The 23,814-nt window shown below is 33.3% G+C and overlaps 1 protein-coding gene across 1 annotated transcript in view; it reads left to right on the forward strand.

Annotated features, from left to right (window-relative positions):
- The window catches only part of LOC134846654 (uncharacterized), a 46,992-nt gene extending 23,754 nt beyond the window's left edge, over positions 1-23,238 (forward strand). The window contains exons 3-7 of the mRNA XM_063864039.1: positions 13,267-13,513; positions 18,046-18,122; positions 18,628-18,874; positions 21,952-22,145; positions 22,601-23,238. Of these exons, the coding sequence (XP_063720109.1) occupies positions 13,267-13,513; positions 18,046-18,122; positions 18,628-18,874; positions 21,952-22,145; positions 22,601-23,072 (1,237 nt within the window). The 3' untranslated portion in view covers positions 23,073-23,238. The remainder of the gene's footprint in view (positions 1-13,266; positions 13,514-18,045; positions 18,123-18,627; positions 18,875-21,951; positions 22,146-22,600) is intronic.
- Positions 23,239-23,814: the final 576 nt, after the last annotated feature.

The following is a 23,814-nucleotide window of genomic DNA, read 5'->3' on the forward strand; positions in this document are numbered from 1 at the left end:
TTGCTCGTATATCAAGGCAAAGCCCTGAAAATTCAGACTGTCTGTTAATTCTAATCAAATACTTTTTGAGGAAAAGAAAATATTGAAAAACTATAAGTTTTGGACAATATCAAAATTCAACTGTGAACTTTCGAATCGTACAAAACCGACACGACCAATTAATTAGCCTCAATTCCGACTTGGAACATTTTGTCGTGCGGGATAATTCGCTTCGCATAAAAATTTCGCGTTACGTTTTTGGGATAAAATCTTCAAAGTGCTCATACAAAAGTCCAGAGAATGGCCAAATTGGCAATTTTCAAATTCTCAAAGTTTTTCACAAAAAATTGGTTGAAAAATATTGTTTCAAATTTGAATTTGGAGAATCGATATCTTCATTGGAGCACCTTTTTTTGATAAAAATATGATTTCAATCGCCGACAATTGGGAAGAACAATTAAAGAGGTTGAAAAACAAAAAAAAAAATTAAATAAACCAAATAAATCAGTTAATTGTCTGGCCTTTACCATTGAATCTGTCTAAGATAATCCTTTTTAAGGCTAATCAGTTTTTTCGTTTTTCCTAAAATCAATTTTTTCATCTATGTCAGTGCGGGATAGTTACCATAAGCCATTGTGCGTTATAGCTTGACCAAGAAAATAGAGAAATTTTCTTTCCTATTGGCTATGGGTTTCATACCATGCGTAAGTTCTTGCTCATTTTAGAAATTAGAAAACAAGTTTGCCGTTATCAACGCAACTATCAGATCCAAACTTGTGCTTAGTTTCTTCTCATTAAAAAAGTTTCAAATCTTTTTTGGGCGAAGACATGGTGACTCAGCGCCAAACTTTAAGTAAGCTTTTAAAACTTAACTCCCCCTTTATTGAGTTTAATTCATCCAACCAATAATTTCGGACAAAAACTTAATTTTGATCGATTCAGCTGTTCTTCTACTTCTACTTTCCAAATTTTTCTTCTACCTTTCTGTAGTTTTATAGTCTTACATATTTTTAAGTCAGTCAAACCAGGCAGAAAACGAACCAACTCAGGATAATAATTTTTAACCCGAAGTTTGCAAAATTTTACTGTTTTTTAAAACATTTTGCTTTCTCCGACTGTTTAGTTAATTTTTCTCATCCTTGAAGATGACTGAAAAGTTTTTTTGCTATATCTACCGCTCATGGCAATTGCATACACAAAGAGTTATCAGAAAAACATCAATCTAACTTTTTTTATCGTGGTCTCAACTTATTAGATATTTTCAGATTGAATATCATTCGCTGAAAAACACAAGACACAAAAAACGGCAGTCGGAACAGTCATAACTTTTTTGTAATGGGCAGTTTTCCTATGCTTTTCGCTCGATAGAAAAATGAAACTATTTCTTTTCTTATTTATATTTTTTGAAAATTCAAATGCCAGAGCAGCCGAGTACCAGACAATCAGACCAAGGAGTGACCTCTCAAGCGGTTGCCAATGGAAATATATAGAGGAAAAAGGGGAGTGGATTAAATACTGTGGGCCCCACACAGAAGAACTCAAGGCCCGGTAAGAATTACAAATCACTCGGGCTTGTAAAAACCAGAGCAAATCCATTATTGGGTTAAATGAAAATCTCTTAAGCAAATCAATTTATTGGATCTTTTGTTGTACTCAATTAGAATTCAAGGATCTAGCAATCAGAATATGGCGTTTTGCACGTTAACTAACTTTTTCATTAGCCGTTTTTAGTGAAGTTTGATTATTCAGAAGGTCCTCATAATCCTTAGTTAAATGGTTTTTCAAGACTGATCATCAATTTTTTCTATAGAAAATTGAGCTTCGAAGAAAATTGTTTCTATTTAAAATTTATAACAGTTTGAACAATTTCTTTTGATTGTCTTAAAATTTTTAGCGGCTCAATTGATTAGTATAACAAGCAAGACTGAATTTAAGGTTAAAAATAAGTTTTGAAATCTGGACTTTTTATCCGTCTTGTTTGAATGCTTTCAGTGAGATAAAGTTGAAAGCTATAATGATTTTTTTTTAAAAAGGACAACTTATTTCCCAGGGACAACTCATTTTTTGAATTTTCTGACTTCCCCTTATTCGGTATCGAATAGATTTTGATTTGAAATTTTTTTTAAATTAAAAATTCACAACATCAAATGTGAAATTTTGAGCCATATGAAAATAATATGGTCTAGAAGTTTGACTCAATCAACATTGGAATCATTTTGTAGGGGCCTTAACGACAACCATATGAGCCTAAAAGCATGCGATCGTTCGTTAAACTATGTGTTCTTTCAGACCAAAAACAATATAGTCTAACTGTACAAATATAAAAGAGCAACTTTTGCTTTGTTAATGCAAAATATAATTTCATGTTCACCTATCTAAATGTTCGGCAAAATGCACGCAATTCAAAGAAGCAAAATTGAATTAAAAAATCATGAATCAGCGAACCAGTCAACTCCATTCTTTTACATGGGCAAGTTTTTTCAACGCACATGATAATAGGCCGGCCCCCGAGTTTTCGCCAAAAATAGTGCGGATTTTTTGCCACGCATGAAGAATTTGCGTTACGCTTTGAACACAATGAATCAATCTGCAAAGATCGCATAAATTAATCCAGAGTATAGCAAACTCGTAAGCTTCAAACTTTGTAAAACATTACGTTAAATAGAGGTATCTTCCCTTTTTAATCTTGAACTCGATATCTTAAGATTGAAAAGATTCGATATGTTCAAAATGGCATAAACAATTTTTCTACAGTTTTTTCGAAAGATCAACGCTGACTGAATCATAAAAGCATTCCAACGGAAGTATAATCATTCCACAGTTTCTTCAAAAGTCGTAACAATAAATGGGAATAATTTTGTACAAACAAAAACTACCCCGAACTTAAACACGAAACAGTTCTGGTTCTAATATCCCGTCTTCAAAGATATTTTTGAACTTGAAAACGCCAATGCAAAGTTGTCAGTTTACAATCAATTTTGTAGAAATGTCTCTTACGTTTTTTAATGAAAAAAAGGATAAAATTACTCATTTATTTCGTTCAAGTTTACTATGGTTATGTATCCCTAAAAGTTCCATCTCATACACAGTTTCAAATGCCGTTAGTATAAGTGCCATTTCATTTATTCGCTAAATCAAAATAATTAAATAGTCAACCGATAATCAGGCTTGCGACTGAAAAACAAGACTGGTCGAGCATGTTATCCTGAATATTTATACATATTTAAACTTATTTTACTTTTGGTCTAATAGTTTGGCTACAGTAGCGACCAGTTTGAGCTGTTACCGAGCATTACCAATTCAAGTTATTTCAATTAAATTTATGTAATTGTGCCTTATAATAATGCTAAGTTATTAAAGCTCTGAGTTGACTAATACATTCTACATTCTTCCGTTTTTGCAGCCTGGACAGTATCGTGGCTAACACTTTTGACTCTTTACCCATAGGTCCGTTTTGGCTCACGAAGGGAGAATTTCTTGTTTGTGAAGACTAGTAGAAAGATGGAAATGAAACCTGCCACTATAGGTAAAAAATCGCCCGATTTCAATTTGAGCACAACGTCAAATTAGGCATACAAACTGGTGGTAACTTTATAAACTTTTTTGTTAACATTACTTAATTGCTTTAATTGTAAACCAATTGCTTATCTACCTTTTTCTATCCAGCTCTTTAGCGTTGAGGCAGATCGAAAAAACACGGGATTCAAACCACAATATCAAAACTATATTCAGGAAGGCAAACTGGACCCTGTTAAAAGAAGTTAAAGTGCTGAAGCTGTACTCCTCAGCTCTCAGCTTTAATCTTTCAAATTGGAGAGTAGTTTGAAAAATCAAGAAAAAATTCCAAGGTTGAATTTATATTTTTGAATAACTAAAAACAGGAAAATTTCAAATGATTAAAACTAATTAATAATTAAATGTTATAAACTAATTTGATTTAATGCAGAATTTGTATGTACAGCGCTACCGCAAAAAATCTGTTTTTGAGCAATTTTTATTGCTGGACAAGCAATACTTAAACGATACTAGTACGGTTCCATAATAAGACTAAGAGTTATAAACAGAAGCAAAAGTTCTGTAAATTTTTAAGATGATCTTAAGACACCACAATTATTCAGCTGCTGATCAGGTATTACAAACGTTTATGCTGAAATTATATTCGAAGAAAAGTTTAAAATATCAAGAATATTTTGACGGTTTTTTCTTTCGTTTTTATAAGGTAGAAAAAAAACAATAGATACCCAGAATAAATCGTAAGAATGACCTAGAGTTCAATATTTCTTAAAAAGCAGAAAAATCAGAAGCCAAAATATTTGAAGCGTGTTAACTGTTAAAAATTGCATTGTGTACGTCAATATTTCGAAAAATTTAAAATTTGTTCAAACAAAAAACAAACCTTACTCTGTACTCGAAAAAATTTAAGCAATATCGGTATGAGGAGCAAAATTGTAAGAACAACTTTTTTATACAAAAACGACTTTCTTATAATTTCGTAATACAGTCCTATCGAAAAACAAAGAGATAAGCTGATTTACAAGGAAATTTTTAATGAACTAATTTCCTATGGAAGGAAACGTATTAATATTGTAATACGGATCTTTTCCCAACCTTGCCAGAACAACAACAATGAGTAAATAGTTCAAAAACTCTTGATTTAAAAACATAATTTTAGAATTCAGTTTTGCGGTATTTTTTTCGTGGGGCTATGAATATGTTCTAGATAAGTTCGGAAATGATTATGTTCGGATATTAAAAGTTTTCTAGATACGATTTGTTGTTTTTTTTGAGTGACCAACTGACATACTTGTGATTGAAATTGGTTTTTAATCAGATAAAGAACTGTATAAAAATCAATTTAAGTTGGTACATTTAGATACGTAAACATTTTTACCTGAAAATTTTTTTAAAACGATTCAAACGAATTTTTGCGATATATATTACTCAGTAAAATCAATTAATATCACTTTTTAATCAGATCTGAAGCGCTAAATTATACAATAAGACCATCCAAAATCATCAATATGACTCAGATTTCTTGCAAACACTATGTTGATCTAGAGTTTGTTTGTTCAAAACGAATCAGATTTTGAGCTCAAAATATGTAAAAAAAAATAAAAAACTACAATATTAATCAATTTTGAACTAATTTTTTTCTAAAGTTTCTTGAATTTTGTTAAAACAAACCAAGTTTTGAGCAAAAAAATATGAACTGAAAGAATGAGCGTTTTTTAATCTGAGGGTTTTGTCTTGTTTTTTTTTCTTTAATTAGACAATATAGTTTCTTAGCTCACACATAAAACCAGACAAGCACCAGCCTAGCATCAACCTTAACTTATCTCCTATTCGCTTGAGCTCCTCATTTCCCGGCTTCTTCTCTACCGATTCTCCAGACTACTCTATGTATGTCCTAAAAACTGTGCCTTTTTCTATATTGCTCTGTCGCAGTGACCGCAGTGAAAAAAAAAACTATTCGCACATGCTATTTTTTGCTATTTTACCTGATGTGCACAAAATTGAAATAAAAAAACCCGCAGAAAATCTCAAATGTTTTGAATAAAATGTGTTCATATAGAGTATTTTTGCAAACTTTCTCTCATTTTTTCCTTATTTTCCTTGTTGAAACTTCTGGCAATACTTAGCAGAAATGGCCAATCGGAGTTTGACTTAAGACGAGACCCGCACGTTGGTATATCATAAGAGCATAGCTAAAAAAGCTTTAATATAACTGAATATTTTCTGTTAGAAAAAAGGCTATACGGAGAAGTAGTTTAATGTGAAGTGTTTGCCGGAAAAGCGTTTAAATAATCTGTTATTTTTCTTGGTGGATGTGAAAAAATACAATGGTGCCAAAATACCTGCAAGAATCTGTTGAAATTTGCAATCCGAACTATACGATATAAGGTAAGAGCTTGAGCTTGGTTTTTTACTATTCTGAGCTAGTTTTCAAAAAACCTACACCGTTTTTAGACAAATTTTATCTGCGAAAATGGAAAGCTCTTCACGGAAAACGGCGTATACCCAAAATTTGTAGTGCATAGCCCAATTTTGACAAATTTGAAGCCCAATTTTGACAATTGTGAAAAAAAAAATTTTGACAAATTTTATCTGCGAAAACGGAAAGCTCTTCACGGAAAACGGCGTATACCCAAAATTTCTGGTGCATAGCCCAATTTTGACAAATTTGAAGCCCAATTTTGACAATTGTGAAAAAAAATTTTTGACAAATTTTATCTGCGAAAACGGAAAGCTCTTCACGGAAAACGGCGTATACCCAAAATTTGTAGTGCATAGCCCAATTTTGAAACGAAATTCAGTTTTTGAACAATTTTTGGTCATAAGTTAAATTGGACGAAGCAGTATTTTGACCCGCATAGCAAAATTTCGGGGAGTGGTGTATGTTCAAAGCATTTTACCCTGAAGATATGATTCTCATATTATTTATTTGGCAATGAAAATTTTTTCCTTTTGTTTTGATTTCGGAACGATACAATTTATACCAAAAAGCTTAAAACATTCAGAAATGATAAAATGAACAACCTAACTATCTAACTATAGACAGTGTTTCACATGTTTTGCCTTTTACACTTGAATTGCAAAAAGATAGCGCTTTCATCACTCGCTTGCAGATTTAAAAGAATAACTTTGTTGCCAATTGTTACCTGGTGTTAATTACCACGAAATATGTTTTAAGTTACCAGATGTGCAGATTTTGTGTAAGTGTGTGATCTGAAAAGTGCTTGCTCAGAAGCAGGCTGTAGAGACGCTGCCTTTCAATCAAGAGTAAATCACCAACAGTTTACAAACAGGAGTTGAAACCGTTTTTCCTCTCGTTTCGGCCTTTTTCTCCATTAATACGAAGCACGGAAATTATTGGACAAAACTGTTTAGAAATAATTAAGACCGATCGCTCAAAACTCATAAGGACCGAGCACTGTTATCATAATAAGCAGAAATATTTCTTGACTTTTTAATGCTCACTTTTTTTCGCAAAAAAACCAACAATAACAGAAAACAGCTATGCGTGAACAATAAATAACCCAATTTTAAAGTGTCAGTCAGTGAAATCTTTGCCGCAAGTTTGAAGTCTTGGATATCCTTGCATATAATTTTCATCAAGAAATTCTTTTAACAAATGATTGCACCACCGAAGTTACACGGTTAAAAACCACCTTTATAAAGGCTCCCGGGTTGAGGTGATCGACTCATGATTCGACCGAAATGGTCGAACGATGTCCGTTTTCTATTTTTTCAGTCGAACGATGTCAGATTTCGACTTTTTGGGTCGAACGATGTCCGTTTTCGACATTGTTCGACTTTGTTCGACTCTGCTCGACTTTGTTCGACTATACTGGACATTGTTCGACTTTGTTCGACTCTACCGGACCTTGTTCGACTTTTTTCGACTTTATCGAGAATTAGCAGAAGAATCCTGAATTACAACGACACTCGGACATCATTGGACTGTTTCTGTCAAATCACCTTTCAAAACCCTCAACCTGGGCAGCCACAAAATATAATAGAAAAAGCCACAAAATTGAGCATCGTAGATTTGTGTAGCCCGAGTTGAGTTGTTGGACTTATGTTTTAATGAAACAGACCAACAATGGCAAGGTTTCGACCGGTTAGTTTAAAAATGGCTATGTTTTGACCGACTCGGCCCAATTTTGCAATGTTTTGAACGACTTGATTAAAGAAAAAGTGGCTTCGATTGTGTTTGTTGTAAGCTAACTATGTTGCGACCGACTCGACCCAAGCTGGCTCTATTTCGACCGACTCGACCAAAGGATAAAGTGTTTGACAGTGTTTGAAGCAAGCCAATTATTTTTGAACGGACTCAGCCGAATGAAAACTTGATCAACCGCTGCCCATTTTATTTTAAATGACTCGAAGAAAAACGACTCATCTGTATAACGCTTATGCAAACAAAAAAAACCGACAACAATTCCATTACTTCAGCTTTGCGCGACCCATGTTGCGATTGTGCGCGACCCAATTTTATGTTGCGACCCTGTTCGACTCATGATTCGACCCTGCTCGACTCATAATTCGAACCTGTTCGACTCATGATTCGACCCTGTTCGACTCATTATTTGACCCTGCTCGACTCATGATTCGACCCTGTTCGACTCACGATTCAACCCTGCTCGACTCATGATTCGACCCTGTTCGACTCATGGTTCGACCCTGTTCGACCCTGTTCGACACATGATTCGACCCTATTGGACTCATGATTCGACCCTGTTCGACTCATGATTCGACACTGCTCGACTCATGATTCGACCCTGTTCGACTCTATCGACCATGTTCGACTCGTGATTCGACCCTGTTCGACCCATGATTCGACTTTGTTCGACTATAGTGTTCGTTCGACGGTCTTAGTTTGTTTTATTGCAAATTTAGACCATTAATTCTTTTAAACAAAAATCACACATATTTGTCATCAATCACTTTCAATTTTTAAATTCTCTGCAACATCAAATTACTTTTCAGCAAAAAATCTGATAGTTAAAAACTTTGCTACGCTATAATTCAGCAAAAATACAAGACTTGCAAGCCACTTGATTTTATTGAAACTGATTTATGATCATTAAACTCTTTCTAGCTATTCGCTGTGGGAAAAAGTGCAAAAAAAAACATAAATTATAAAAGCATCTGAGTTTACAAAGCAAAAACCGTGCAAAAAATCCTAAAATTGAGCAAAACAAAAATATCTAATGCAAGTTTATATATATTATAAACATATGAAAAAAGCACTCCGAACTTTTTTTTAAAAGTGTTCAAATTCATTATATCCAAAAACAAAATCGATTATGATGACTTGGAATGTGAAATTCATTTTTTAATTGTTAATATACGAGGTAAATTAATGATACCTACAATTTAGTAGCAACTAATTTAACTGTGTACATTTTACTAACTAGTCATTTTACTACTAAACAATTTAAATTCCTTACTATTGAATTCCAATTTTATAGTTTAACACCAAAAATAATGTATAAACTCTGTATCTTAACTCCTATCACACTAAAAATAACTGTGCACTTAACACACGCATCACATTAAAAATGACGCAGTCTCAACTATTGGCAAGGTCAATTCCGATCATAACTTTTGTGAGCAAGGTAGCGCAAACATGTCTGTCTTTGAAAGGCAAAATTTTTTTGTTCCAACTTTCCTAACAAAACTAGGGGAATATTTGAGCACAGGGTGGGTTCTTTCTTCAGACAAATTTCGACTTCTTAACTAGACTTTCTGACGGAATTTTTGAAAATCATTCAAAAGGTATTGTTCTCCTGACCTTAATTTTGAAAAGATACTTCACCTTTGATCTTTTTCCGTAAAGGTATGGGTAATTAAAGATTGGATTTTTGACCAATTTGGGACAATTAACGCTCGATATATTTTGCTCGATATCCGTCCTAAACATTTTTGCAAACTGGTTGAAGAAAGCATATTTGCTATAATTGATTTTTTACTAGGAATAAATCTTATCACTTTGTTCTTTATATGGCGTGTGAGGGGATGATTTCACAAAAAAAAATCAATTTTAAAAAAAACTCATTTAATTGTTTTTCTTTTTTTTTATTACACTTATTTTTTTCGCATTATCACTGCTTCATAGACTTTAAAAGGCCTTTGTCATAATATGATCAGTCTTGTCTGTTTTTTTTTGCCGAAATCCACATTGAAATAAAAAAAATTTTCAGTCTGGATTAAAACGGTGTCAATCTTAAATAATGGCGGCCTTAAAATTTAATTATTTTTAATTGCTAAGGAAACAAAAACTAAGTCCTAAGTAAGTCTTAAGAATGGAATTTTTAAGACTACCTATGGTGCGCTCCACGCATCCAGTTGCCCGGTGATCATTAACAGGTGAATTTATTATTTTAATGCCCTCCCCATTACAGAACGTTTTAATCTCATTCGACATAAAACTCGTACCCTGATCTACGTGAATTTTCCTTGGCACTTCATGATTTGCTATATAGCTTTTCAAATACTTCAGTATTTTATCAGATTGATTATTTCCACAGACCACTGCCGAGGGCCAACGAGAAAACCGATCAACCGCCACTAACACATTTCCGGGATTCATTTAAGTAGTTAATGGGCCCCCAAAAATCCAGTTGAACTGATTCATTTGGTTCCTTGCTGATACATTTTACTAACTAGTCATTTTACTACTAAACATTTTAATTTCCTTACTATTGAATTCCAATTTTATAGTTTAACACCAAAAATAATGTATAAACTCTGTATCTTAACTCCTATCACACTAAAAATAACTGTGCACTTAACACACGCATCACATTAAAAATGACGCAGTCTCAACTATTGGCAAGGTCAATTCCGATCATAACTTTTGTGAGTAAGGTAGCGCAAACATGTCTGTCTTTAAAAGGCAAAAGTTTTTTGTTCCAACTTTCCTAACAAAACTAGGGGAATATTTGAGCACAGGGTGGGTTCTTTCTTCAGACAAATTTCGACTTCTTAACTAGACTTTCTGACGGAATTTTTGAAAATCATTCAAAAGGTATTGTTCTCCTGACCTTAATTTTGAAAAGATACTTCACCTTTGATCTTTTTCCGTAAAGGTATGGGGAATTAAAGATTGGATTTTTGACCAATTTGGGACAATTAACGCTCGATATATTTTGCTCGATATCCGTCCTAAAAGTTTTTGCAAACTGGTTGAAGAAAGCATATTTGCTATTATTGATTTTTTACTAGGAACAAATCTTATCACTTTGTTCTTTATATGGCGTGTGAGGGGATGATTTCACAAAAAAATTTCAAATTTAAAAAAGACTCATTTAATTCTTTTTCTTTTTTTTACAGTTATTTTTTTTCGCATTATCAATGCTTCGTAGACTTTAAAAGGCAGTCAGAACATTCAGGCCTTTGCCATAATATGATCAGTCTTGTCTGTTTTTTTTGCCGAAATCCACTTTGAAATAAATTTTTTTTTCAGTCTGGATTAAAACGGTGTCAATCTTAAATAATGGCGGCCTTAAAATGTAATTATTTTTAATTGCTAAGGAAACAAAAAGTAAGTTTCGAAACGTTTTTGTGTTAAATTAATTGAGGTTAAAATGTAAGGACTTTGTTGGTTTCTAGAAACTGATAACAGAAACAAATTCAATCGAATAATATCATTCCAGACTTCAAAAAATTTTCAAAAAGTAACGAAGAAAAAAATTCTATTAAATAAACTCATTGGTGGCCAAAAATTTTTAGTTCGACTGTCTAGTTACGGTCCGCACTGCTGATATCTAATGCTACAAGTAGTTTTAAAAAAATGTGCAGATTTTCTACCATTTTATAAAAAATCATCAGCTCTAAAGCGCTTGTAAAGAGAAATACAGTATTATTTCTGTACAGCAAATCATTAATGTTTCAATTCTCAAAAACAGTATAATTAGAAATCCAGGATTTCATTAGCCAAGTTGTCTTAATCGATTTAGCTACGAGGCAAACTGTGCATTTTTTGAGTTGTAAGCGATTCCAGAACAGCCCCAAAATAGTTCTGTTGCAAAATCCGCGACTTTGATTTTTTTAATCTTCTCTACTGTTTGTGATTCTACAAACAAACAAAACTGAAAAAACTACTGTATTGCTCAAAATTAATCCACAAATAGCCAATGTTGCGAAATCCCCAACAACATTTGCGGAACCTGGACAGTATCTGGAATCCACACACAAATAAAATAATTGTGTGTAATGTAAAATTACGCTCATTACTTTCTCAAACGTAAATCGAAATGCTGCCTGAAAATTTGAGTTAAAAGACAGAAAGTCTGACCCAAAATGGAAAATAGTAGCAATTTTTTTCGAAAAACTTAGTTTTTCATGGGGTAGCTCGATGTCAAACTTAAGAATCCATGAGGGATTTTTCATCCTAAATTAACCAACAAATTTTACTTGTTTATAGAAAACAAATTTTTTGAACTAACAAAAAAATTGGGACTTTTAGAGAGTCTGTGATAATAAAAATGACTCTGACGGAAAAAGTTTCGAGCACGATTTGCTAGGCTTATAGAAGCTGATTTTTGGAGACCAAAATCGTTGACGGTTTAGAAAAGACAAAGCTTTGTTTTACTTTTCAATTTTTCGAAACTCAATAAAATTGATGATTCGACTAACTTGCTCCTGCTATTAAATTTTGCTTTAAACAGTTAGTTTTGGAGTTCTCAAATGATTAAATTTCAAACGACACAAACCAAAATGCCTCAGAAAGGATGTTTTTTTCTCTTTGTAGACTGATGTAGACTGATGATATACCTTGAAAAAAAATCCCTTCAAAAGTTTTCATCTGTTACCGAACTATTAGGTTTTTTCGCGCTTCAAAGGCTACCTGCACGTATACCTGAAACAACTAGAAAAAAATCGATACTAACTACCCTTTTTCTAGAGAACGCATACCTGAAACAACTAGAAAAAAAAATCGATACTTACTACTCTTTTTCTAAAAAACATTTCAAGCAATTCTAACATTTCTACTACTAAGTTTCAACAAAAACGAAATTTGAAGTTTCATTAAGTAAGTATTTTTCAATATAAAAAAAATTGAGAGAAGGTGAATTTTAGACGGTTTAAAATTGATTGAAACTGAACTATAGATGATGCGAAAACTGAATTAGTTTCTTATGATCGGACTCAATCTACATCCCTTTTCTTTATAAATCTCTAAATGATCTCATTAAGGGCAAACTCTTGTTATTTCTTGTCAGTGGCGATGTGAATTTGGAAAAAATGACCAGTCCGATAAAAGTTTCACTAAGGTTAGCGTGTAATTTTTTCTATAACTAGAAGTGTCCGGAATATAAAGAAAAAAATCACCAGTGAATAAAGAATAAAGTTGGTATCAGGTAAATTTTTTGACATAAATCAAACTCGCTAAGTTAGCTTGAAGTATTATTTCAACTTTGGTTTCGAGCTGCATTCCAGTATTTTGAAAAACTTTTGTTTGAGAAAAAATTTTGAGTCCACTTTTGCAATTTTTGCTTTCTGATTTGTTTTTGGCTTTTTATGGTAAATATGCAGAGACGATAAAAGTAACTTGCATGACACCATAACAGAATTAACAAATCATTCGATTTCAAAATTCAGCTTTAGAGGTAGGCTGAATTAAAGCAGGTTCCGCATCACCTTAAAAAGCGAAATGAGCAACTACGTTCGATTTTGTTTTTATTTGTTTTTGATGGACAACAGAGGTTTAAAAAGCTGTGCTATTTGCCAACAAACCACCTGCTAATTTTGCTAACCTTTAATTCCATTGATTTTCAGCAGTCGGTATGGAAGTTGGTACGTGCTGTCCAAATTCAAGTTTCTGGATCAAGCCTCAGCGGCCAAAAACTGCAGCGCCACTTCGAAGAACTGCTACCTGGTCTCTTTTGAGAGTGTATCTGAGCAGAGATCGGTGGCTCAGCTGGGCTTCTTCAAGAAGTACAATGACGTCATGGCCTGGATAGGGGGCAAAACGCTGGACGGGGGGTCAGAGTACAAGTGGGAGAAATATGCTTGCACCAATCAGGTACGAGGATTGCTAAAGTTCGGCTGAAATTAGTGCGTTACGGGGGAATAGGGCAGTCTTATAAGAAACCAATATTTTTTTAAGAATAAAGTGCTCTTTTCCACCTTTCGAGCACCTTTTTTTCTTCTTCATTACTTCGTAGAAACACGCGTTCAGCCATAATAAAATTGAAAAAAAATGAAATATTTGAAATGTGAGGGGGAGGGGGGGGGGGGAAGAGCCGAATTAATTGTTACCAGTTGAGACAAACCCTAATAAACTGTGCACTGGTTCCTTGCATTACATTAAACGTTTTCTCTATGAACACTCTACATGCTAAAAGATTGTCAGTCAGACTTTGTTTTTTGAGAAGAATTTAAAAAAAAATTAAACTTTTACCACTTCTTCCACATGTTGCTCGTCATTTCAACTTTCTGTTAAAAATGGCCAGCCTTTAAAAGAGAGAACTTTACTAGCTTTGAACTAAGTATCTATCTCTGACAACTTTCCTTCTGTTGATCCAAACGTTTTTGAAATAAACACATAGTCGGTTGCTTAAGCACAAAACATTACAAGCTAATAGAAAAAAGTAATTCACAGAAAAGAAAAATTTAACACTTGCGAGTCGTCAAATCATTGCAATACAAAACAAGGAAGCTGGTTACTGTGAAGTAGCACAGAATAATCCGATCAAATCTGTAAAAATCTGAGAAATTTTGTTCTCAAATTAGTGTAGAGTTTTCTGCGGGGTGTGATAAAAGGATCTGATGTAAAGCTATAGTTTCGGCATATTCGACAGTCATACCCGCACTGACATAAACAGTACCGAATTTTTTTAAACTGATTTGGATCGATTTAAAATCGATCCAAATTGATTAACAATGTACTTTTTACAAACTTAAATGGATTTTATATCGATTTAAACTGATCTTTTTTGGAAACCTTAGATCAATTTAAGTGTATAAAAAATCGATTTAAATCGATTTGAATGCATTTTCCGATTCACTGAAATGCATCCGAAACTCACTTAAATCCATACGAATCTTATTTAAATCCATTTTGAATCAATTTAAATCGATTCTTCTTGAAAGTTTTAGACCGGTTTAAGTATCTTAAAAATCAATTTAAATCAATTTGGATGGATTTTTAGACTCACTAAAATCAATTTTTTTGCCAACACGGCAAAAAAACCTACTCATCAAAAAATTTTGAAATTTTGAATTCTCGATTATTTAGGTGAGAAACACACGTGCCTCGATATCCGTCCTAAAAATTTTTGCAAACTGGTTGAAGAAAGCATATTTGCTATAATTGATTTTTTACTAGGAATAAATCTTATCACTTTGTTCTTTATATGGCGTGTGAGGGGATGATTTCACAAAAAAAAAATCAATTTAAAAAAAAACTCATTTAATTGTTTTTCTTTTTTTTTATTACACTTATTTTTTTCGCATTATCACTGCTTCATAGACTTTAAAAGGCCTTTGTCATAATATGATCAGTCTTGTCTGTTTTTTTTGCCGAAATCCACATTGAAATAAAAAAAATTTTCAGTCTGGATTAAAACGGTGTCAATCTTAAATAATGGCGGCCTTAAAATTTAATTATTTTTAATTGCTAAGGAAACAAAAACTAAGTCCTAAGTAAGTCTTAAGAATGGAATTTTTAAGACTACCTATGGTGCGCTCCACGCATCCAGTTGCCCGGTGATCATTAACAGGTGAATTTATTATTTTAATGCCCTCCCCATTACAGAACGTTTTAATCTCATTCGACATAAAACTCGTACCCTGATCTACGTGAATTTTCCTTGGCACTCCATGATTTGCTATATAGCTTTTCAAATACTTCAGTATTTTATCAGATTGATTATTTCCACAGACCACTGCCGAGGGCCAACGAGAAAACCGATCAACCGCCACTAACACATTTCCGGGATTCATTTAAGTAGTTAATGGGCCCCCAAAAATCCAGTTGAACTGATTCATTTGGTTCCTTGCTGATACATTTTACTAACTAGTCATTTTACTACTAAACATTTTAATTTCCTTACTATTGAATTCCAATTTTATAGTTTAACACCAAAAATAATGTATAAACTCTGTATCTTAACTCCTATCACACTAAAAATAACTGTGCACTTAACACACGCATCACATTAAAAATGACGCAGTCTCAACTATTGGCAAGGTCAATTCCGATCATAACTTTTGTGAGTAAGGTAGCGCAAACATGTCTGTCTTTAAAAGGCAAAAGTTTTTTGTTCCAACTTTCCTAACAAAACTAGGGGAATATTTGAGCACAGGGTGGGTTCTTTCTTCAGACAAATTTCGACTTCTTAACTAGACTTTCTGACGGAATTTTTGAAAATCATTCAAAAGGTATTGTTCTCCTGACCTTAATTTTGAAAAGATACTTCACCTTTGATCTTTTTCCGTAAAGGTATGGGGAATTAAAGATTGGATTTTTGACCAATTTGGGACAATTAACGCTCGATATATTTTGCTCGATATCCGTCCTAAAAGTTTTTGCAAACTGGTTGAAGAAAGCATATTTGCTATTATTGATTTTTTACTAGGAACAAATCTTATCACTTTGTTCTTTATATGGCGTGTGAGGGGATGATTTCACAAAAAAATTTCAAATTTAAAAAAGACTCATTTAATTGTTTTTCTTTTTTTTACAGTTATTTTTTTTCGCATTATCAATGCTTCGTAGACTTTAAAAGGCAGTCAGAACATTCAGGCCTTTGCCATAATATGATCAGTCTTGTCTGTTTTTTTTTTGCCGAAATCCACTTTGAAATAAATTTTTTTTTCAGTCTGGATTAAAACGGTGTCAATCTTAAATAATGGCGGCCTTAAAATGTAATTATTTTTAATTGCTAAGGAAACAAAAAGTAAGTTTCGAAACGTTTTTGTGTTAAATTAATTGAGGTTAAAATGTAAGGACTTTGTTGGTTTCTAGAAACTGATAACAGAAACAAATTCAATCGAATAATATCATTCCAGACTTCAAAAAATTTTCAAAAAGTAACGAAGAAAAAAATTCTATTAAATAAACTCATTGGTGGCCAAAAATTTTTAGTTCGACTGTCTAGTTACGGTCCGCACTGCTGAAATCTAATGCTACAAGTAGTTTTAAAAAATGTGCAGATTTTCTACCATTTTATAAAAAATCATCAGCTCTAAAGCGCTTGTAAAGAGAAATACAGTATTATTTCTGTACAGCAAATCATTAATGTTTCAATTCTCAAAAACAGTATAATTAGAAATCCAGGATTTCATTAGCCAAGTTGTCTTAATCGATTTAGCTACGAGGCAAACTGTGCATTTTTTGAGTTGTAAGCGATTCCAGAACAACCCCAAAATAGTTCTGTTGCAAAATCCGCGACTTTGATTTTTTTAATCTTCTCTACTGTTTGTGATTCTACAAACAAACAAAACTGAAAAAACTACTGTATTGCTCAAAATTAATCCACAAATAGCCAATGTTGCGAAATCCCCAACAACATTTGCGGAACCTGGACAGTATCTGGAATCCACACACAAATAAAATAATTGTGTGTAATGTAAAATTACGCTCATTACTTTCTCAAACGTAAATCGAAATGCTGCCTGAAAATTTGAGTTAAAAGACAGAAAGTCTGACCCAAAATGGAAAATAGTAGCAATTTTTTTCGAAAAACTTAGTTTTTCATGGGGTAGCTTGATGTCAAACTTAAGAATCCATGAGGGATTTTTCATCCTAAATTAACCAACAAATTTTACTTGTTTATAGAAAACAAATTTTTTGAACTAACAAAAAAATTGGGACTTTTAGAGAGTCTGTGATAATAAAAATGACTCTGACGGAAAAAGTTTCGAGCACGATTTGCTAGGCTTATAGAAGCTGATTTTTGGAGACCAAAATCGTTGACGGTTTAGAAAAGACAAAGCTTTGTTTTACTTTTCAATTTTTCGAAACTCAATAAAATTGATGATTCGACTAACTTGCTCCTGCTATTAAATTTTGCTTTAAACAGTTAGTTTTGGAGTTCTCAAATGATTAAATTTCAAACGACACAAACCAAAATGCCTCAGAAAGGATGTTTTTTTCTCTTTGTAGACTGATGTAGACTGATGATATACCTTGAAAAAAAATCCCTTCAAAAGTTTTCATCTGTTACCGAACTATTAGGTTTTTTCGCGCTTCAAAGGCTACCTGCACGTATACCTGAAACAACTAGAAAAAAATCGATACTAACTACCCTTTTTCTAGAGAACGCATACCTGAAACAACTAGAAAAAAAAATCGATACTTACTACTCTTTTTCTAAAAAACATTTCAAGCAATTCTAACATTTCTACTACTAAGTTTCAACAAAAACGAAATTTGAAGTTTCATTAAGTAAGTATTTTTCAATATAAAAAAAATTGAGAGAAGGTGAATTTTAGACGGTTTAAAATTGATTGAAACTGAACTATAGATGATGCGAAAACTGAATTAGTTTCTTATGATCGGACTCAATCTACATCCCTTTTCTTTATAAATCTCTAAATGATCTCATTAAGGGCAAACTCTTGTTATTTCTTGTCAGTGGCGATGTGAATTTGGAAAAAATGACCAGTCCGATAAAAGTTTCACTAAGGTTAGCGTGTAATTTTTTCTATAACTAGAAGTGTCCGGAATAGAAAGAAAAAAATCACCAGTGAATAAAGAATAAAGTTGGTATCAGGTAAATTTTTTGACATAAATCAAACTCGCTAAGTTAGCTTGAAGTATTATTTCAACTTTGGTTTCGAGCTGCATTCCAGTATTTTGAAAAACTTTTGTTTGAGAAAAAATTTTGAGTCCACTTTTGCAATTTTTGCTTTCTGATTTGTTTTTGGCTTTTTATGGTAAATATGCAGAGACGATAAAAGTAACTTGCATGACACCATAACAGAATTAACAAATCATTCGATTTCAAAATTCAGCTATAGAGGTAGGCTGAATTAAAGCAGGTTCCGCATCACCTTAAAAAGCGAAATGAGCAACTACGTTCGATTTTGTTTTTATTTGTTTTTGATGGACAACAGAGGTTTAAAAAGCTGTGCTATTTGCCAACAAACCACCTGCTAATTTTGCTAACCTTTAATTCCATTGATTTTCAGCAGTCGGTATGGAAGTTGGTACGTGCTGTCCAAATTCAAGTTTCTGGATCAAGCCTCAGCGGCCAAAAACTGCAGCGCCACTTCGAAGAACTGCTACCTGGTCTCTTTTGAGAGTGTATCTGAGCAGAGATCGGTGGCTCAGCTGGGCTTCTTCAAGAAGTACAATGACGTCATGGCCTGGATAGGGGGCAAAACGCTGGACGGGGGGTCAGAGTACAAGTGGGAGAAATCTGCTTGCACCAATCAGGTACGAGGATTGCTAAAGTTCGGCTGAAATTAGTGCGTTACGGGGGAATAGGGCAGTCTTATAAGAAACCAATATTTTTTTAAGAATAAAGTGCTCTTTTCCACCTTTCGAGCACCTTTTTTTCTTCTTCATTACTTCGTAGAAACACGCGTTCAGCCATAATAAAATTGAAAAAAAAATGAAATATTTGAAATGTGAGGGGGAGGGGGGGGGGGGGGGGGAAGAGCCGAATTAATTGTTACCAGTTGAGACAAACCCTAATGAACTGTGCACTGGTTCCTTGCATTACATTAAACGTTTTCTCTATGAACACTCTACATGCTAAAAGATTGTCAGTCAGACTTTGTTTTTTGAGAAGTAAGAATTTAAAAAAAAATTAAACTTTTACCACTTCTTCCACATGTTGCTCGTCATTTCAACTTTCTGTTAAAAATGGCCAGCCTTTAAAAGAGAGAACTTTACTAGCTTTGAACTAAGTATCTATCTCTGACAACTTTCCTTCTGTTGATCCAAACGTTTTTGAAATAAACACATAGTCGGTTGCTTAAGCACAAAACATTACAAGCTAATAGAAAAAAGTAATTCACAGAAAAGAAAAATTTAACACTTGCGAGTCGTCAAATCATTGCAATACAAAACAAGGAAGCTGGTTACGGTGAAGTAGCACAGAATAATCCGATCAAATCTGTAAAAATCTGAGAAATTTTGTTCTCAAATTAGTGTAGAGTTTTCTGCGGGGTGTGATAAAAGGATCTGATGTAAAGCTATAGTTTCGGCATATTCGACAGTCATACCCGCACTGACATAAACAGTACCGAATTTTTTTAAACTGATTTGGATCGATTTAAAATCGATCCAAATTGATTAACAATGTACTTTTTACAAACTTAAATGGATTTTATATCGATTTAAACTGATCTTTTTTGGAAACCGTAGATCAATTTAAGTGTATAAAAAATCGATTTAAATCGATTTGAATGCATTTTCCGATTCACTGAAATGCATCCGAAACTCACTTAAATCCATACGAATCTTATTTAAATCCATTTTGAATCAATTTAAATCGATTCTTCTTGAAAGTTTTAGACCGGTTTAAGTATCTTAAAAATCAATTTAAATCGATTTGGATGGATTTTTAGACTCACTAAAATCAATTTTTTTGCCAACACGGCAAAAAAACCTACTCATCAAAAAATTTTGAAATTTTGAATTCTCGATTATTTAGGTGAGAAACACACGTGCCAGATGTTATGAATTCAGTAAAATGAGCCACTTAAATCAGATTTCAAGCTCAAAAACATGCAATGAAATCATAGAAAGCCATTTTAAATCAGATTTTGGGCAAAATCTTGTGTAATATACAAGAAAAGGGTCCGAAAAAATTAAATTTTGATCTCAATAGCATGCAATCAAATCATAGAAAATCATGAATGTAAACGGAGTTTGAGCAAAAACTTATGAAACGGAGTAAAAGGGTCAATCGAGATCAGTTTTTGAACTCAAAATATGCCAGGAAAAGTAAGAGCTTTATCGGCTTTTTTTCCTTTTCCCCCACCTGAAAAAATTTACTAGTGAAATTTCGTTCACGTCATTTGAATGATACAAAAATTGGGATGCGAACTAATTAGGTCATGACAAACATATTTGGTCTTCATGATTAACCTTGTTAAATCCCTCGTTGCACAATAAAATTGATGCTTATGGGAGGTGGGGGGAAAAGAAAAAGAGCCATTTTATCAATATTTTGGTCTTTTTTTGGTTTTTTTATGTTACAATACGCTCTAGGTGTATAATGAAAAAGGATAGGCAATAAATAAATGCAATAAAAGTTCGAAATTGAAGAAACTCAAATGAAAAATTTGATTTAAAACGATTTAAATCCGTTTTAATTCCCTGAAAAAAAAAGACTGGAAAAAATTGGTTTAAATCGATTTAAAATCATTTTGAATCTTTTTTTATTCAATCTTCGTACTTTTTCAAACTGAAATCGATCTAAATTAGTTAAGTATTCAACATACTTTGTTCATACTATAACTGATCCTAATACATTTTTGTCAAGGCGGGTAGTAAAATAGTCAAACAGGACAACAGTTTTTGAAGAAAGATGACTAAAAAAAATTTCTAATTTGTTTTGCTGGAATTTTTTGAGTTTTTGAGTTTTTTGATCCTCGAAATGGCAGAAATCTCCAAAAACTAAATTTTCTTGACTAAAAAAAATTAAGTGTAATTAGGCTACTATGAATGGCCTAAATTAAGCATAAATAAGCCTGCTCGTTCGCTTCACTCGCTCGTCATTGGTTAAACTTTTCTGAGATTGTGTAACGTCGTTCAAATCCCGACTGTCGTTCAAATCTTTCCGATGATTATTTGTGGTAGCTTATTTTGCCTAGAAACAAAAACAAATAAAAAGAAAGAAAAATAAAACTAAGACACACCCGAATACAAACTTCTTCCCCATTTTTCAAACTGTTTGAACAAAAATGCCAATGTCAGTCTTGAAAAATTGACTGAAAATCAGCAACTTTTTTTGAATTCCAATTACCAGCACCGTTACAAGAATTCATGAAACGGAGTGAAAAGGTACTGAAAATTGATGAAATAACCAAAATAACTCGTGCTGAAACAACTACGCCGGCAAAAAATAGAAAACAAACGATATGCCTACGATAATTTTTTCAAGCCGAAAATTAGAACTTTGCAAAAAACAGGTGCTGACCAAATTCTAACTTTCGACCTCATGCACTCTAGAGCAACTTAAGTATTTCTAAAGCAAGCCATCAAATAAATGAATCATCAGTGATACCTTTAGACAAAATTTTTACCAGGTTTTCTCGACACTGAGCCGTTATTTGAGTTTTATAGAATAACAATCATGATCAAAAGAAAGGATTTTAAAAGCTTACCTCGCATGGAAAAACTGACTGAAAAAAAACAGACCTTACGAGATAGTTCCTTCCAGTCACTTTCAGCGACGTGGTTGCAACGAAAAAAAAAACTTTCCACAATTGTCATTTCGGCTGACATGGACGCTGAAAAAATTAAATTCCCACAATAGATTATTTTTCTATTGTGTGCAGGACCTGGACTTTGGGACCCAGATGGACCCGGACACCAAGTGCTACTCTCTGGGATCCTCAGTGACGTCCAAGTGGTACTGGCAGGAGACGATTCATCCTAGGGACTGCATGGACTTCCAGTCCTCTGTCTGTCAGATCAAAACACACGCACTCAAAGCGGCAAAGGCAGCTGAGGACAAACAGATATCACTCGCGTAAGATTTGTTTTGATTTGTTTTATTTGATCTGCGACAATTTTAATATTCCGGGTCAAGTTTGATGACGCTTATATTTCGGAAGTTTGGTGCATCGAGGTTTAGAAAACTAAAATAACAACGGTTTGTAGTGTATTTTAGGGGGGTTTCAACTTTCAACTTTTTCACTACCCAAATGGTTCATCTGGCACTCTATTGTTCAACTTTCAATTTTAACCAAGTAGTCATAAAGTTTTTTAAAGGCACCTTTGGCATCACTGCACAATAAACTTTGGGGGGGGGGGCAATTTTTTAAATTAAGATCTTTGAAATTCAAAAAAAAACTAATTGATATTTGGTCGATCTTAAAATATAGTTTTCTGTTTTTCTTAATGACACAAAAACAAAAAGTTTTTAGCAAACTGTTTTATTTATAATCAATAAATTATTTTTCGTAAATCAGATTTTTTTCTTAGTTTAATTCAACATCTCAGTTCGACCTGCAACGCCCTCGACTGCATAACAAACAAACACTGCTACTGCGACTTGTCCGAAAGAGCCAACCGGAACTGGAAAGAAGCGATGGTAAGATGCGGAACTGAAGACATGAACATGGTTGTCATCAACGACCAAACCGAACTAGAGTTCCTAACGAAAAACGACGACATCTCCATTCGTGGGTACATAGCCGCGCACGACTTCTATGGCGACGGGAAACTGACTTGGGTTGACGAGGACGGAGACACGAATGAGGCCACAGTCGCGGACAGTTTGGTTATTTCGAACTTCACTGCACAAAGTGGCTGTGTTAACTTGAAGCGAGGCAGTCCCCCTTTTGTGTTGCAGAACTGTGACATACCTGGTGATGCACTTTGTGAGTTTGACGTTGAAGATTTCAGCGCCAAATGGCAAAAAAAGCAAGATTATGAAGACGAAGACGAGGAATGAAAACGGTTTTCGGACTTTAAGACATCAGCTATATTGTAACCCCTGTGAATATATAGATTTGACAATATTCCGAGAGTACTTCTGTTATTTTACCACTTTCTGCATTTTTATAAAAATAGCTATATTGGGTACAAAATTGTAATGAACAATAGAACTTAGTCAACAATTTTCTGATGAACATCAACAAGAAGCAGAAGATTTGCGTATATAATTACTGCTTTTGTGATCAATCGAAGAAATTTTGAATCAAATTTCAAAACTTAAACCTTTAAAAAAACTGTTCGTCAAATATTAGTTTGATAAAGCCAGTACTCACAAAGTGGCCGAAAGAACTAAAATTGCAAAAACAAATCAAATTGCTCAGAAAATGAATTTTGTAAGATTCAGGAATTATAAATTATCATAATCGAAAACGTTGAGATAATTGTTTGAGCAATATTTTTCTGAAATTTGTTGATTGACACATTTCGTGAAAGTTAAAAACAAGAAGGCTGCTCATATCAGGACCACGTCATGAATGTCCCAATGGCTCTTAGATATACATGGAATAGTGTTCGATAAAATAAAAAACTTGATGAAATTTGCTCAAGAAGATTGACAAAATCAAAACAAAAACTTCGGATTTTTTGACAATCATTCGCAAACGCTATTTGAAATAAGAAGTGAAAAATTTAGCAAGAATCAGCCTAATAACTAGAACAAACAGCCTCCCTCAACTCAATTTTGAACTAATCCTCAGCCG

This window comes from Symsagittifera roscoffensis, chromosome 5, assembly GCF_963678635.1.
Source record: "Symsagittifera roscoffensis chromosome 5, txSymRosc1.1, whole genome shotgun sequence".
Lineage (NCBI taxonomy): Eukaryota > Metazoa > Xenacoelomorpha > Acoela > Convolutidae > Symsagittifera > Symsagittifera roscoffensis.